Source organism: Balaenoptera acutorostrata, chromosome 11, assembly GCF_949987535.1.
Source record: "Balaenoptera acutorostrata chromosome 11, mBalAcu1.1, whole genome shotgun sequence".
In the NCBI taxonomy this organism is placed as follows: domain Eukaryota; kingdom Metazoa; phylum Chordata; class Mammalia; order Artiodactyla; family Balaenopteridae; genus Balaenoptera; species Balaenoptera acutorostrata.
Window position 1 is genome coordinate 32,668,582 of NC_080074.1, and position 17,724 is coordinate 32,686,305.

A 17,724-nucleotide genomic window follows, 5' to 3' on the forward strand; every position below is an offset into this window, starting at 1 on the left:
ATGGAAATGCAGGTAGAATTACTCAGCATCATCACGTTTGATAAAAGCATCTCCCTTCGATAATACTGAACTATACTCTTACAACACAATTGAGAAGAAATGATTTTTCCTCCCATTACTTAATTTTAGGCATTTTGCACTTTGCTCAATTTAAATTCTTAAAAAAATGGGCAAGTATATTTTAGGAAATCCCTTGCACCTTTTAAATAGCAGAGCTTAGAAACACTCAAAGCCTAGAAACACAGGTGATCTTAAATCAGCAATTGCAGTAGTTTTTGTCACATTGTGTTGTGTTGTAGCACATTGTATGTACTGTGAATATGGCATCTGATCATTACATTTCCCCCACCTCCTTTGTCTAGCAAAACTGCAGCATTTCATGCTTCTGGGAAACTCAGCCTCTTGGTTGTGTGAAGATCAGTTGTATCTTTTATCACAGCAAACCTCGAAATATCAATGGATTATTTTTGCCACCAAGTAGCAGTGAGTATTTCTTTTGAATAACACGGATATACCATATTATAATCTGGTTTTGGAGTAGCAGCATAGAATGACACGTTAAATAAAGTATGACAAGGTGAGTAATGCAGTTTAACAGCCAGTGAATGATTTGGGATGGTTCTATCAAGAATCATGAGATGAAGCTTAGAATGAGCCATCAAGTAGCCAACAAAAATGTAGTGAACAAAGAGCAAGTCAAACTTTCTCTGTGTTTCTAAAGTGGATTTATTCATCTGAAAAGTGAGAGGACTACTGACCTCACTAGGTAGAGGGGAACTGTCTCAGCAAATCATCGCACAACTGGCCTCACCGTTGTGCCCTTATCTCATATGTGGGGAGAGCAAGGGCATGCTCTGGTTTGCGCACTTCTGCTTCTAGAAGAACAGCTAGATGTATGGTTCTTCCTAAGACTTCATTTGTGGATAAAATGCAATCCCATTGTTGCAGAGTAAGTGGCATACTTCAATCCAACTAAATGACACTGAGGTTCTACTATGTGATGAACCTTAAACTAGGTTCTGGGAAGGGGATAGGGAAGACACCACGCCCTATAACAGTGAATGGCAAGAACCTTGCTTAAGAAGTTGGGATTGTCAGGTTTTCCTGATGTTATGGCTATGCCACTCTCCTGCTGTGGCCACCATATTTCTTATGATGGAATTATTCTAGAAATGAGTTTACAGACTATCAGTCCTTTGGATTTGAAAACTTGGCTTCAGATAATCCTTGGCAAATGAATGACTAAAAATTATGTTTCTTTGTTATAGTCTTCTGGAAAACTCTGATCTCATAGCATTCATTATACATGTGATACCTTGATCAGTGTTTTTCTTCACTAGACTGTAAACATCACAAGGATGGGGATCATAACTAGTTTCTTTACCAATGCTTTGCACAGCGTCTGGAGCACAGATGCTCAATAAAATTGGATGTATGGATAGATGGATGGGGACAGATAGGTAACTACTGAAGATAACCTACTGGGATGAAAGTTATTACACTTACTAAGTGGTTAATTGTCCCATTGTTTTACATCTAGTGTGATTTTATTTCATGAGGACATTGTACTAAATTCTCTATATCTAGTGTAATAGTTTGCTTCCTAAAGGTCTATGGGTAAAATTGCTATCTTTCAAACTAATTCTTTTAGAACTAGAGGAAAACAAAGACTGCATCTCTGGGCAAAGGAAAGGTAGAGTGTCTGTGTAACAATTATTGGGCTCCCCACTATAAGACATGCCCTGGGCTAAGTTCTGTAGGGATACATTTTATTATTCTTATTTATTAGGCATAGAATCTGGACGTCAAAAATAAATTCTAGCTTTTCTGGAAGTCTCAATTTCTTCAACATGTGTCAAAACTTCTCCTGACTCTTGGAATAAGGTTCCCCCTCTCTCAACAGGGTCAAAACCAGATCCATGCACTGGGAACAAATCCTTCCCCTAGCCATTCTACCTCCATCGTGAGAGGGGATAAGCAGGCTTCATAGGCTGCTAATGCCCTACTTCCTCAAACCTCCTTTCATCTGTCTACAGGGGACAAATCCACTTACGTGTTTTGAATTCACCAGACTAATTTTATTCTGCCCTTTATTCCTGTTTATGTCAGTTTCCCTAGGGGGAAAAAAAAATACTCCTGTGTGTTTCTCCTTTATTCTCACACTAGTACCATACTCACAACACTTCTGACACCATACAAGTGGGTTTTTTCCCACACCAATCAATTCTCTGTGACATTAGCTGGGTGTCCTATAATTTAATTCAATTCTGACACTAACCAGAGTTAGCACAGACCCCACAGATTAATGACTGTATCCCCAAAGATTACCTTCCACTTTAGACATTAATTGCAAGTAGAAGGTCCCCAGGTTACCCACAGCATCTGTCTAACTTGGGTACAAATCGGAGGTTTCCATGATCTCTCTCCCTGGATTAAATAATTTGCTAGACAGCTCAAAGAACTCAGGGAAACGCTTCCTTATGTTTACGAGTTTATTGTAATAGACGATGCCATAGAGGATGGCATCCTCTTCTGTAATAGAACAACCAGATGAAGAGGCACATAAGGTGAGGTCTGGAAGGGCCCGAGCACAGGAACTTCTGTCCCTGTGGAGTTGGGGTGTGCCACTGTCCAGTACGTGGATGTGTTCATCAACCTGGAAGTTCTCTGAATTCTATACTTTTGGGATGTTTATGGAGGCTTCATCAGGTAAGCATGATTGATTATTAAACCAATCTCTAGCCCCTCTCCCCTTCCTGGACATGGGGGCGAGGCTGAGAGTTCCAAGCTTCTAATGCTGGCTTGGTCTTTCTGGTGACAAACCCTACTCATGAAGCTACCAGGAGCCCACCCAGAGTCACCTCATTAGAACAAAGGACATTGCCATCACTGAGGAAACTCTAAGGGATTTTGGAGTTCTGTGTCAGGAACCAGGGTCAAAGGCCAAATATTAGAACAAAAGATGTTCCCAGTGCTCTTTTTACTTAGGAAATCACGAAGGTTTTAGGAACTCTGTGCCAGGAACTGGGGGCAGAGACCAATGTATTTCTTTTCTATTATTTCACATGAGTCAATATCAGAAACCCCATCTTTCAAATGACTCACTCCTCTCCTTATTTGGCCCCTTTCATCCACTCCTCCCCAACCTTCATTATCCGCAGAATTCTTTTTCAACTTCTTCCCTGAACTTTCCCTTCATCTTCATAGTTGAATGTAAGCGTCACTACCCCCTCCTTCTCCAGCAGCACTCTCCAAGTGGTGGCTGTTTTTATCCCCAGTTCTCAAGTACCACTTGATCTGGAGATGAGGTAGAAGGTTTCCTTAGGTCCTATTGCCAATTTCAGATTGTTCTCTGTCACTTCTTAAAACCATCCAGTTTGTATCTCATGCCATTATCCCCCCTCGGTGTTGCTGTTCTTTTTGCTTTTGTCTACATCTGTTCACGTCCTTCCTCCCCATTTTTCAGAAGTATGAACTCCTGGCCCATAGTCACTCTAACTGTACTCCTGTGTCAATTCTTGGTGATTCCAATATGTAAGTATATGATCTACCACCCTAGCCTCTCAGTTCCTTGAACTCAATTCCTCCACTGAGCTTACCCTTCCCCATCTCAGTCACTCAGTTATACTCTAAATACCAATTGCCAGCCTTTCTTCCTCTGGAGGGAATGGCCTGAGCTGTATTATGGGACAGGCCAACTGATGTGTACAGTGGTAGGGTATCACTTTTGATCTTTTGTAGTTTCTATTAAACTTGAACTGAGGAAAAAAAGTCTCCTTTGTCTTAATCCATCCTCTTACAAGCTACCACCCCATTTTTTTCTTTCTCTTTGTAGCAGTTCTCAAAATAGTTATCCTTGGTATTATCAAATCCTCCCCACCCATTCTGTCTTAATCCCATGTAAATCATCCTTTTCAGCCTCTTTCACCATTGATATACAAATTATTAAACCCAGTGGTCAATTTTCAGTCCTTTCATAACTGGAACGATTAGCAGCATTTGACAGATTTGATCACTCCTCCCTCATTGATATAATTTCCTTATCTAGCTTCCAAGACCCTGTACCTCTTTGTTTTACTCCTATCTACCTAGTATTCTGTTTTTGCTCTCCCTTACTGGTTTTTGGTCTTTTCCCCATCCTCTTACATGTGGTATGTTCTAGGAGTTAGTTCTTGGTTCTCTTTTCTTCTCTTCCTACTCCCTTAGTAATCTCATCCAGTCTCATGCCTTTGATTATGATCCACATGTAAATTACTCCCAAATTTACATATCTATTCCAGACCTCTCTCTTGAACTTCAAAGATCCTTATATTCAACTTTTCACTTGGGCTCTTGAATAGATATTTCCCACTTAACACATTCAAAACTCAACTCACAATTCTACTCCTATATCCCCAAACCTGCTATATCCATAGCCTTTCTATCTTGGTTTAATGGCAGTTCTATCCTTCTGTCCTTCAGGTCAACTGAATCATCCTCAAACTCTGTTTCTCTCATATCCCACATCCAATCCATACAGAAATCCTGTTAACTCTACTGTATTTAATATATCCAAAATCCGACTTTTCTCACTATTTCTACTATTCCCACCTTGGGCCAAAACACCGACATCATTTCTTGACTGGATTACTGCAATAGCCTAAATGGTTTTCCTACTTCAACTCTTGTCCCTCTATGTCTGTTCAAAGCACAGTCAGTGATACTCTTATGCATAAATCAGACATCACCCCTCCAATTGGTTTTCATTTCATTCAGAGTAAAATCAGAGTCCTGACAAAGGCCTAAATGACTGTACTTGATCTGGTGCCCTGTTTCCTCTCTGAATTTATCTCCTGCAGCTGTTCTACTTGCTCACTCTGCTCCAACCATACCAGTTTCCCTGCTTCTCCCTGCTAGTAGGCTCCTGCTTCAAGGGCTTTGAATGAAACACCCTTCTCTCAACAGCTTTATGGTCAACTCCTTTACCTCTTCAAGGCCTTACTCAAATATCAACTTTTAATGAGGTCTACCCTGAATACTCTGTTTGAAATGTGGCAGCCTTCCCACTTCCTCCCTACACATTCTTCCTGGCCTTGCTCTGCTTTCTTTTGCCATTTCCCTTATCATTTTCTCAGATAAAATATAATTTATTTCTTCACTACATCTTTTGTTTGTTGTCTGATTCCTCCCTATAGAATGAACATTCCGTAAGAGTAGGAATCTTTATTTTGTTTACTGATGAATCCCAACCACGAAACATAGGTACATAGTACTACCTTTCACATAGTGGCTAATTCTATCCCAGGAAGTCCAGAAAAGTATTTATTCATGTTAAGCAGGTAAATATTTTTTCTCTGCCCAGACAGATGTCTGTGCTCTAGGAAAGAGAATTCAATTTCCAGACTGGAGGAAACTACGAAGCTCATTTGAATATGTGTTGAACCCACTGCATCATCTGTTCATTCTAAAACTATTTCAGTACCTCAGAAGATATAATTTGATCTTTCGTAGACCTAATATTTCCTAAAATATTTCCAGGGACATTTACCTACCAAGGTTCATATTAACCAAAACCGGGAAAATAAATCATCTCCTCCTTAGACAAAAATTAAATTACAAAGTTATACCTTTATTTTAAAATCTACCTGTATGTTTCAGTAGGTGCATGTGATTGACAAATTCAGGGTGGGATTAATGACGATTTTTTGGTAGTGAAATATAACTATTGTTTCATACATAGCATTGTGCAATTCATGTGTAAGCTTGTAGCCAGTCAAAATAAGATAAAATTTACGCATTTAAATGTGTAACCTGTGAAAATTTCTAGGGCCTCTGATCAAGGAATTGAGACCCGTCATGTGGTCCATATTAAGTAGGTGAGTTGGAGCCACAGCAATGCTATCTAAGTTACCAGCTGTGCTCTTTCAGAATGAGGTGTTTGCCAAAAGCAATTTCCCATTAGTTGATTTGCCATTGTCTGTTATCTTTAAGCACTAAGTTCAGTACTTGAGTCCTGCATTTTTTGTCTGGGAATATAAAACTGCCAGTTAGTCTTTATGCAATTTAAACTTTAATCTGCTAACAAATTAAAAAAGGTTTTGGACTCTTTTGAAAAAGATTTCACTTAGGGACTTCCCTGGTGGTCCAGTGTCTAAGACTCCATGCTCCCAATGCCAGGGGCCTAGGTTCGATCCCTCATCAGGGAACTAGATCCCACATGCCGCAACTAAGAGTTTGCATGCACAACTAAAGATTCCACATGCCGCAACTAAAAAAAAAAAAGAAAGATCCCACATGTTGCAACTAAAAAAAAAAAAGATTCTGCATGCCAAACTGAAAGATCCCACACGCCACAACTAAAGATCCTGCATGCCGCAACGAAGATCGTGCACGTGGCAACGAAGATCTTGCATGCTGCAGCTAAGACCCAGCACAGCCAAAAAAAAAAAAGATTTCATTTAAATGTTGCTAAACCAGACATTTTCAAAAGAGGCCTAATCCTTCTGGTGATCATCTCCAAGTTTAAAAGCAAATAGGTGTCAAATTTAAATATAATAAAAATAAAATAAAATAGAATAAATTAAAACCTAAATTTTTTAAATTCCTATAAGAATAAGCCTCCACATTATGGAGACTTATAGTCATTAACTTATCTCTTTAATACATTTCTTTAGGATTGAGTTGTCATTGCAATTATTATTGATATATAATTTATTAAAATAACATAATTACATTACAAACTTAGAGAAATAATTACTGCACATAAAATTAGAATTTTATTGGAAAAGTATATAAACTATGAAAAAGAAAGAAATAGAAATTCTAGAGTTGAACAATAACCAAAATGACAAATTATTAGAGGGGTTCAACTGCAGATTTAAGCTGACAGAAGAAAGAATCAGCAAACTAAAGATAGATCAATAGAGATTATATAGTCTGAAAAAGGTATAGAATTGAAAAGAAAAAAGAAAAATGTTGGGTAGAATTTGCCTGTGAAGCCATCTGGTCCTGGACTTTTGTTTGTTGGGAGTTTTTAAATCACAGATTCAATTTCAATACTTGGAATTGGTCTGTTCATATTTTCTATTTCTTCCTGGTTCAGTCTTGGTAGATTGTACCTTTCTAAGAATTTTTCCATTTCTTCTAGGTTGTCCATTTTATTGGCATATAGTTGCTTGTAGTAGTCTCTTACAGTCCTTTGTATTTCTGTGGCATCAGTTGTAACTTCTCCTTTTTAATTTCTAATTCTATTGATTTGGGCCCTCTCCCTTTATTTATACAATGGAATATTACTCAGCCATAAAAAAAGAATGAAATAATGCCATTTGTAGCAACATGGATGGACCTAGAGATTATCATCCTAAATGAAGTAAGCCAGACATAGAAGACAAATATCATATGATGTTACTTATCTGTGGAATCTAAAAAAAAAAGGGGGGGGAGATACAAATGAACTTGTATACAAAACAGAAATAGACACACAGACATAGAAAACAAACTTATGGTTACCAAAGGAGAAAGGGGGAGGGGGAGGGATAAATTAGGAGTTTGGGATTAACATATACACACTACTATACATAAAACAGATAACCAACAAGGACCCTACTATATAGCACAGGGAACTATACTCAATATTTTATAATAACCTATAAAGGAAAAGAATCTGAAAAAAATAGAAGTATATGTATGTATAACTGAATCACTTTGCTGTACACCTGAAACTAACACAACATTGTAAATCAATTTTACTTCAATAAAAAAAAGAAAAAGAAAGATGAACAGAACCTCAGAGAAATGTGGGACATGCATAGTGGGAGTACCAGAATGAGAGGAGGGAAAATAGAAAAAAATATTCAAAGAAATAATGGCTGAAAGCTTCCCAAATTTGATGAAAATTATTAATCTACATATCCAAGAAGCACAACAAATGCTAAGTAGAATAAACCCAAAGATAGACACATCTAGACACATCATAGTTAAAAGAGTAAATGCCAAAACAGAAGCAAATTCTGGAAAGAAGCAAAATAACAATGATTTGTCACATATAAGAGAACCTCAGTATGATTAACAGCTGACTTCTCCAGAAAAAAAGTAGTCCAGAAGGCAGTAGGATGACATACTCAAAGTACTGAAAGAAAAAAATATATATATGTACATGTATATAATTGTATTTTGAACCTATAACATTTAGAAATGTAATATATTTGACAATAACAGCACAAAAGAGGCAGACAAAAGCAAACCTGTATTATGGTAAAGAAATGATACCAGGTGGTAACTCAAATGAAGAAAACTAGAAATGATAAATAAGAAAGCTAATGTATCAAACTCTATAGATATGTATTTTCCTTCTCCTCTCAACTACTCTAAGAAATATAAAGTTATAGAAAGTAATAATTATAACAATGTGTTTTGGGGTTTGTAACACATTACAGATGTAATATAATATTAATAGTATTATTCAGAATATACACACAAAAATACTCGATAAAATTCTAGGAAACTAAATCCAACATTAAAAAAAGGATTTTAGTTCATGACCAAGTGGGATTTATCCCAGAAATGCAAGGTTGGTTTAACTACAAAAAATGAATTAATGTAATACACCAGATCAATAGAATAAAGGGCAAAAAAAAAACATGGTCATGGTCATCATAGTATATTGAACAAAAAGCATTGACAAAAACCAACACTCTTTCATGATAAAAACACTCAACAAACTAAAAGTAGAAGGAAATTCCCTCAACCTGATCTAGGACATATATGAAAAATCCACAGCTAATATACTTACTGGCATAACTGAAAGCCTTTCCCCTTATTCAGAAACAAGATAAGGATGTTTTCTTGCCATTTATATTAAAGCCAGGGGGATTGGGCAATAAAGCTAAATAAAAGGCACTCAGATTGAAAAGGAAGAAATAAAATGATCTCTATTTACATATGGCATGATCTTTCATTTAGAAAAATCTAAAAAACTTGTTTAAAACTATTAGAAGTAATAAATTCAGCAGGGTACAAGATTAATATACAATAATTGATTGTATTTCTATATACTAGCAATGAACAAAGTGAAGATGAAATGAAAAAAAAATTCTACTTACAACAGCATTAAAAATATTTAGTTATTACTTTAACAAAAGAAGAACAAAACATTCAAAAACTACAGAACGTTGTTGAAAAAAATTAAAGAAACTTTAAAAATGGAAAGATAGACCATGTTCATAGATTGGTTTTATTGTTAATATGGCAGTACCCCCCAAATTGGTCTATAGATTCAGTGCCACTCCTATCAAAATCCCAAATGACTTATTTGAAGAAGTTGACAAGCTGATTCTAAAATGTACAGTTGACCATTGAACAACAGGAGGTTAGGGGAGCTGACCCTCCAAGCCATATAAAATCCGAGTATAACTTATAGTTATACTCAGATAATTATAGATTCAGAGGGTTCTCTGAATCTGCAGTTCCTCCATATCCATGGTTCTGCAGGCTCAGATTCAATCAATCTTGGATTGTCAAGTACTGTAGTATTTACTATTTAAAAAAAAAAAATCCGTGTACAAGTGGACCCTTGCAGTTCAAGCATGTGTTGCTCAAGGGTCAATGGTATATAGAATTTCAAGGGACCCGGAATAGTAAAAACAATCTTGAAAATGAAAAACAAAGTTGTAGAACTCATACTTACTGATTTTGAAATGTAGAAATTACTACAAAACTACAGTAATCAAGACCATCTGGTACTGGCATAAATATCAATATGTAGATCAATGAGATAAAATTGAGAGACCAGAACTAAACCTTTCCGTAAATCAATTTCTGGTCAATTGATTTTTGAAAAGGGTGCATAGACCATTCAATGGAGGAAAGAATAGTATTCTCAACAAATGGTGCTAAGAAAACTGGATAGCCATATAAAAAAAAACAAACAAACTTGGACTTTATACTCTACAAAAATTAACTCAAAATAGACCAAAGACCTAAATATGAGCTAAAATTATAAAATTCTTATAAGAAACTGTAGGTTACTCAAACCCCTCTCAGTTATGACACCAGAAAAACAAGCAATCAATGAAAAAAATGAATTGGATTTCATCAAAATTAGAAACTTCTGTGTTTCAAGAATACCATCAAGAAAGTGAAAAGACAACCTACAGAATGGGAGAAAATATTTGCAAATCTTTCATCTAATAAGAGACATATCTAGAATATATAAAGAGCTCTTACAACTCAATAATATAAAGACAATCCCATTACAAAATGGACAAAGACTCTGAATAGACATTTCTCAAAGATATACAAATGGCTAATAAGCTCATGAAAAGATGCTCATCATCATTAACCATTAGATAAATGTAAATCAAAACTACAGTGAGATGCCACTCACATCTACTAGAATAGTTTAATCAAAAAGATAATAAGAGTTGACGAGGATGTAGAGAAATTGGAATCTTCATACATTTTAGGTAGGAAAGTAAATGGTGCAATTGCTTTGGAAAACAGTCTGGCAGTTCCTCAAAAGATTAAACATAGAGTCACTATATGTCCTACTTATTCACTCCTAAGTATATACCCAAGAGATATGTCCTCACAAAAACTTGCACAACAATATTCATATCAACATTATTTATAACAACCCAAAAAGGTGGAAATAACCCAAGTGTCCATCATGTGATGAATGGATAAATTGTGGTATAGGCATACAGTGAAATATTATTTGGCTATAAAAAACACTGTGGTAAGTGGAAGGAGTCATGTACAAGGACCACATATTGTATAATTCCATTTGTATGAAATATCCAGAATAGGCAAATCCATAGAAACAGAAAGTATACTAGTGCTTCTGTAAGGCTGGGGACATTGGGTGGACATGAAGAGTAACTGCTAATTGGTATGGGTTTCCTTTTTTGGGTGATCAGATATCCTAAAACTGATCATGGTGATGGTTGCACATCTCCCTGAATATACTAAAAAACATTGAATTATACATTTAAATGAGGAATCGTATAGTATGTGAATTATATCTCAATAAAGCTTTTATAAAATGTGATTTTAACTTGTATTGTTTTGAATGTTCAGTGAAGCTTTTCTTTGAAGCTAATGACAAGTCTTGGGAATATGTATTGAGAATAGCTAAAAAGTTCTATTTAAAGCCATGTTTTTCCTTCACAGTTTCTTACTAGTGCTCTCTTTTCATTGACACCACAAGACTTGTTTTTTCAAGAGTGACATATTCTTTCACAATAGTCTAGAAATGGGGCAAGCAAAATTTTTCAACAAAAATTCTTAACTAGCAACATACTCGATTATGCATTTGAATTCAGAACATTCCAACCAGATAGCACTTTTCTCTAATACCACGTGTATCCATTTTCTGTTACTGTTGTAACAATTTACCCTTAACTAAGTGACTTCAACAATTCAAGTTTATTGTCTTGTAGTTCTATAGTTTAGGAATTTGATGAGATCTCTCTGAATTAAAATTAAGGTGTCTCCAGGGCTGCATTCCTTCTGGAGATTTCTGGGAGAGAATCTGTTGCCTTGCCTTTTCCAGTTTCTAGAGGTCATCAGTATTCCTTTGTTCATGTCCCCCTTCCTCCACCTCGGAGTCAGCAATGGATAGTCAAGTCCTTCTGACACTGCATCACTGACCTAGCTTTCACTGTCACACTTCTTTTCCTGGCTCTTTTCCTCTGTATCTCTCTTCTACTTTCAAAGGCCCACCTGAATAATAAAGGATAATCTGCCAATTCTGAGGTCAGCTGATTAGCAGTCTTAATTCCTCTTTCCTGTATAACCTAATGTATACACAGGTTTCAGCGATTAAGACTTGGACATCTTTGGGAGAATATTATTCTGCCTATCACAAAATGATTTTCTCCTGGTAGAAATGTGTATAAGTCAAGGTAATGGAAAAAGCCCTATGAGTTCATGGTGGTTTGATTAATCAGTAAAGGAGGATTTCTTTTTCGGGCAATGTGCTATAGAAAATTTTGGCATGGGTAAAGTAGAGCTTTATTTTGTAAAGTGGAGAAAAGGCTACTGTGAAGTGAGCCTTGCTCTCAGGCAAACTAATTTTAGGGTGAAAATGGATGTGGAAATTAAGGATCTGGAATACGATAGATGGCTTTCAAATTATTGGGATGGCAAACCCACTGAAAGCCTTCCCATGACCCAGGACACCAGATAGATGATCATTGATTTGGGGCCGTGGTTTCCAAACTTGGCTGATTTTGTAATTATCTGAGACATTTAAAAAATAGTATCAGATTTCTAGGCTTTAATTTAGACCTGCTGAATCAGAAATTTGAAAAACAGAGACCCAAAAGATGATTTGAATAATTTTTTTAGTTGATTCTGATAATTAGCCAAATTTGGTAACTATTGGTTTGAAAAACCAAGGGAATTGAATAAGTAATGATAGAAGATACAGGTGTTCACTGACTTTTTCTGTTATTTGCTTAGTTTTGAAGGTTATAGAACATTTAAATATGACCTAGAGCTTTGGTCAATCTGACACATGTGAGTCAATAAAGGAATCTGAAAGTATTATTCTCACTTCGAAGTTATCAACCCCCAGCCATTGGATTTTTTCCTCTTTTGAACACGTATACTCTGCCATTATAAGCTATGTCTTATATGAGTTTGCCTTTGTTAAATTATTGTAATGTGATTAGTTAAGTTATTCTTATCCCACGGATGTAATGTAAGAATACAGTAATGCTTATGATCACTTTGTATTTATATCAAAGTATGATATATACCAAGTCATGGTTATAATTACTATCTAAAGTCTATGAATTAGCATATTTTCCACACCTTACCAGCAAAATGTTGATTTTTTTTGCAAGTTAATTCAATAACCTTTCCAGAAATAAGAAGAGACACCTTTTAACAAATATGCAGTTAGTCAGGAGGACAACGGTTGATCAGACAGCTTTTAACAAATATGCAGTTAATCAGGAGGACAACAGTTGATCATTGAACATGCACCAAAACGTGTATCTTGAAAAGACTGAAATGTTGCAATTCCTCTATAGATATCACACCGCAGAAAGAAACTCAGGAAGGAATTCCACCCCCAACCCAGAGTCAGGTACCTCTGAAACCTCAGGAGAATATATCACGACCCATTCACCATCCCTTAGTTTTAAAAACAAACTTTGAGGAAGAAGAGGAGGAAGAAGATGAACAAAATGGTTAGTAAACCTTTTCTCAGATTCACAGTGCACATTCAAAAACCTCATGGTATTTTCTACATATTTGTTTAACTATTAGAAGTGTATAATGTAATATATAAGGCAGATTTGGGTGAGAAAATAGCTTTCATTTTATTAAGTATATTAAATTCATTATGTTCTAATTTGTTCTATGTGTACACATATGCTTATCATTTGGATTGGAAGTTTTTTGTTGTATGATGTCTAGGAGACAGATCTCATGTTTAAAAACGCACAGTTGCTTGTAGGTATACTAATAACCTGTTATACTTTTATATAACTTAATATTGATAACATTGATTTATATAACTTTTATTATTTATATATAACTTAACATTGATATACATGAGTGTCAATCTATTACATGATTATATCCATCTGTCTCACATTTAACCCTTGAAGTTATAGAGATCAATAGAGTAGTTTATAATTTATAAAACACTATCATCTGCATTATCCCAGGTAATCCTTGCCAAAGTAAAAACAAGGTTAGAACCCAGGTCTTTTGCAGTGTAGCCCATGCTATTCCTCCCATATCATCACAGCCCTGCAGTGCCAATAAGTATGTACAAACAAGACAGGCATGTGGAAAAATAAACTCTCAGTCTGTCTCTATCCTGGAATATGTCCTTCCATGGAGACACAGGATGTGGGCACACTGAAAAACTGAAATGTGACATTTTTTCTGTAGGTATTTTACTACAGAAACAAACTCAGGAGGGAATTGCACCTCTGTCCCAGAGTCAGGAGCCCCTGAAACCTCAGGAGGATATATCGCAACCCATTCACCATCCTTTAATTTTAAAAACTAACTTTGAGGAAGAAGAGGAGGAAGGAGATGTGTCCTTTTCTGCTGTAGCTCTGTGTCTCCCATACTTACATCTTCCTTCTCCAAACAAACAAGCAAGCAAGCAAGCAAACAAAGATGATCTCAAATGTGAATCTGTACCTGAAGCTTCTCATCTCAAGACACATAATGTATAGTCATTTCTTTCCTCTTGACTGATTCTTTCTAAAATGTAAAATATAGCAATGAGAAACATTTGACGGTGTACAAATTATTGATTTTAAATGTTTTTTAAAACAGTAATCTATTCATGAGAACAATGTGTGGGATGTTTCATTCTGGTTTATAAATTTTCAGATTATTTGGCTTTGGGAAAATTTAATTTAAAAAATATATATCCTATAGATGCTTCTAGTTTATGGACAAAGACTCCTGAAGAAATTGAAGAAAAAAGAGCAATAAAGGAGATGTGTTATAAATCTGGTAAGAAATCAAACATTTGTGGATTTTCTAATATTTGATGTGAGAAGTACACTAACTGTTAATTTTCTTGTGGGAGATTAGGTGAATACTACAGATTTCATACTCCTCCACATACTTTATCATCTAAAAGCATAGCCTCTACGGTGGAAAAAGAGTTAGAAAAGCCTTTGGAAAATGGCAGTGAATTGCAGGAAGGTAAGGAATGAAAAGGAAGCATTTCAAGGTAATGAATAAGAGGTACTTGGTGTGATAGCTGTGAATTATTTAGTAAGGTATGCACTGAAGTCAAATGATAAATAATACATCAGAATTGAGAGTGAGAAGGAAGTGATTTTATCGATGACCTAAATTTAATATGAAAAGCTGCTATTAATGTAATTGTATTTTCCAGAGGAAGCACAGAATGAATAGACTTAATAAACACATGGTAGCACTACACACCCCATGCAATAATTCTGTAAATAATTTGGTTTTACCATTTTATTTGACTATGAAAATAAATCTCCCTGTGAAACAGGTGTAGATTTTTCTTTGTAAGTAGAAGGGACAACTTAGCCCTAGAAGGACAAAAGGGAGATCACAGAACAACATTAATGGCAGAACAAGGGTACGTTTGTTAATTGAATGAGTGCCTCCTGTGTACCAGCCAATTTCAAGGGCAAAGCAGGTGAATAATTCCAAAGCTGTGCCTTTTATGGATATGATGTTCTGGTAAATCTGACTTTTCTGTTGGTGAACATCTTGCCCTTGAAGGCAAGAGAAGAAGAACATTACTTTCTGCATATGAAACAAGGAATTCACGAGAAGCAAGAAGAACTACAATCCTGCAGCCTGTGGAACAAAAACCACATTCACAGAAAGATAGACAAGATGAAAAGGCAGAGGACTATGTACCAGATGAAGGAACAAGATAAAACCCCAGAAAAAAACCTAAATGAAGTGGAGATAGGCAACCTTCCAGAAAAAGAATTCAGATTAATGATAGTGAAGATGATCCAGGATCTCGGAAAAAGAATGGAAGCAAAGATCAAGAAGATGCAAGAAATGTTTAACAAAGACCTAGAAGAATTAAAGAACAAACAAACAGAGATGAACAGTGCAATAACTGAAATGAAAACTACACTAGAAGGAATCAATAGCAGAATAACTGAGGCAGAAGAACGGATAAGTGACCTGGAAGACAGAATGGTGGAATTCAATGCTGCAGAACAGAATAAAGAAAAAAGAATGAAAAGAAATGAAGACAGCCTAAGAGACCTCTGGGACAACATTAAACGCAACAAAATTCACATTATAGGGGTCCCAGAAGGAGAAGAGAGAGAGAAAGGACCAGAGAAAATATTTGAAGAGATTATAGTCGAAAACTTCCCTAACATGGGAAAGGAAATAGCCACCCAAGTCCAGGAAGCGCAGAGAGTCCCATACAGGATAAACCCAAGGAGAAACATGCTGAGACACATAGTAATAAAACTGGCAAAAATTAAAGACAAAGAAAAATTATTGAAAGCAGCAAGGGAAAAACGACAAATAACATACAAGGGAACTCCCATGAGGTTAACAGCTGATTTCTCAGCAGAAACTACAAGCCAGAAGGGAGTGGCATGATACACTTAAAGTGATGAAAGGGAAGAACCTACAACCAAGATTTCTCTACCCGGCAAGGATCTCATTCAGATTCAATGGAGAAATCAAAAGCTTTACAGACAAGCAAAAGCTAAGAGAATTCAGCAGCACAAAACCAGCTCTACAACAAATGCTAAAGGAACTTCTCTAAGTGCGTAACACAAGAGAAGAAAAGGACCTACAAAAACAAACCCAAAACAATTAAGAAAATGGTCACAGGAACATACATATTGATAATTACCTTAAACGTGAATGGATTAAATGCTCCAACCAAAAGACACAGGCTTGCTGAATGGATACAAAAACAAGACCCATCTATATGCTGTCTACAACAGACCCACTTCAGACCTAGGGACACATACAGACTGAAAGTGAGGGGATGGAAAAAGATATTCCATGAAAATGGAAACCAAAAGAAAGCTGGAGTAGCAATACTCATATCAGATAAAATAGACTTTAAAAGAAAGAATGTTACAAGATACAAGGAAGGACACTACATAATGATCAAGGGATCAATCCAAGAAGAAGATATAACAATTATAAATATATATGCACCCAACATAGGAGCACCTGAATACATAAGGCAACTGTCAACAGCTATAAAAGAGGAAATCGACAGTAACACAATAATAGTGGGGGACTTTAATACCTCACTTACACCAATGGACAGATCATCCAAAATGAAAATAAATAAGGAAACACAAGCTTTAAATGACACAATAGACCAGATAGATTTAATGATATTTATAGGACATTGCATCCAAAAACAGCAGATTACACTTTCTTCTCAAGTGTGCATGGAACATTCTCCAGGATGGATCACACCTTGGGTCACAAATCAAGCCTCAGTAAATTTAAGAAAATTGAAATCATATCAAGCATCTTTTCTGACCACAATGCTATGAGATTAGAAATGAATTACAGGGAAAAAAACGTAAAAAACACAAACACATGGAGGCCAAACAATATGTTACTAAATAACCAAGAGATCACTGAAGAAATCAAAGAGGAAATCAAAAACTACCTAGAGACAAATGACAATGAAAACACGACAATCCAAAACCAACGGGATGCAGCAAAAGCAGTTCTAAGAGGGCGGTTTATAGCTATACAAGCCTACCTCAAGAAACAAGAAAAATCTCAAATAAACAATCTAACGTTACACCTAAAGGAACTAGAGAAAGAAGAACAAACAAAACCCAAAGTTAGTAGAAGGAAAGAAATCATAAAGATCAGAGCAGAAATAAATGAAATAGACACAAAGAAAACAGTAGCAAAGATCAATAAAACTAAAAGCTGGTTCTTTGAGAAGATAAACAAAATTGATAAACCATTAGCCAGACTCATCAAGAAAAAGAGGGAGAGGACTCAATAAAATTAGAAATGATAAAGGAGAAGTTACAACAGACACCGCAGAAATACAAAGCATCCTAAGAGACTACTACAAGCAACTCTATGCCAATAAAATGGACAACCTGGAAGAAATGGACAAATTCTTAGAAAGGTATAACCTTCCAAGACTGAACCAGGAATAAATAGAGAATATGAACAGACCACTCACAAGTAATGATATTGAAACTGTGATTAAAAATCTTCCAACAAACAAAAGTCCAGGACCAGATGGCTTCACAGGTG

At 35.8% G+C, this 17,724-nt stretch overlaps 1 protein-coding gene across 2 annotated transcripts in view; it reads left to right on the forward strand.

Annotated features, from left to right (window-relative positions):
- Positions 1 to 17,724, forward strand: part of C11H12orf50 (chromosome 11 C12orf50 homolog) — a 31,808-nt gene continuing 14,084 nt past the window's right edge. For both annotated transcript variants that reach the window (XM_028167402.2, XM_028167409.2), the window contains exons 1-5: positions 1 to 12; positions 363 to 483; positions 13,017 to 13,175; positions 14,389 to 14,466; positions 14,548 to 14,661. In XM_028167402.2, the coding sequence (XP_028023203.1) occupies positions 1 to 12; positions 363 to 483; positions 13,017 to 13,175; positions 14,389 to 14,466; positions 14,548 to 14,661 (484 nt within the window). The remainder of the gene's footprint in view (positions 13 to 362; positions 484 to 13,016; positions 13,176 to 14,388; positions 14,467 to 14,547; positions 14,662 to 17,724) is intronic.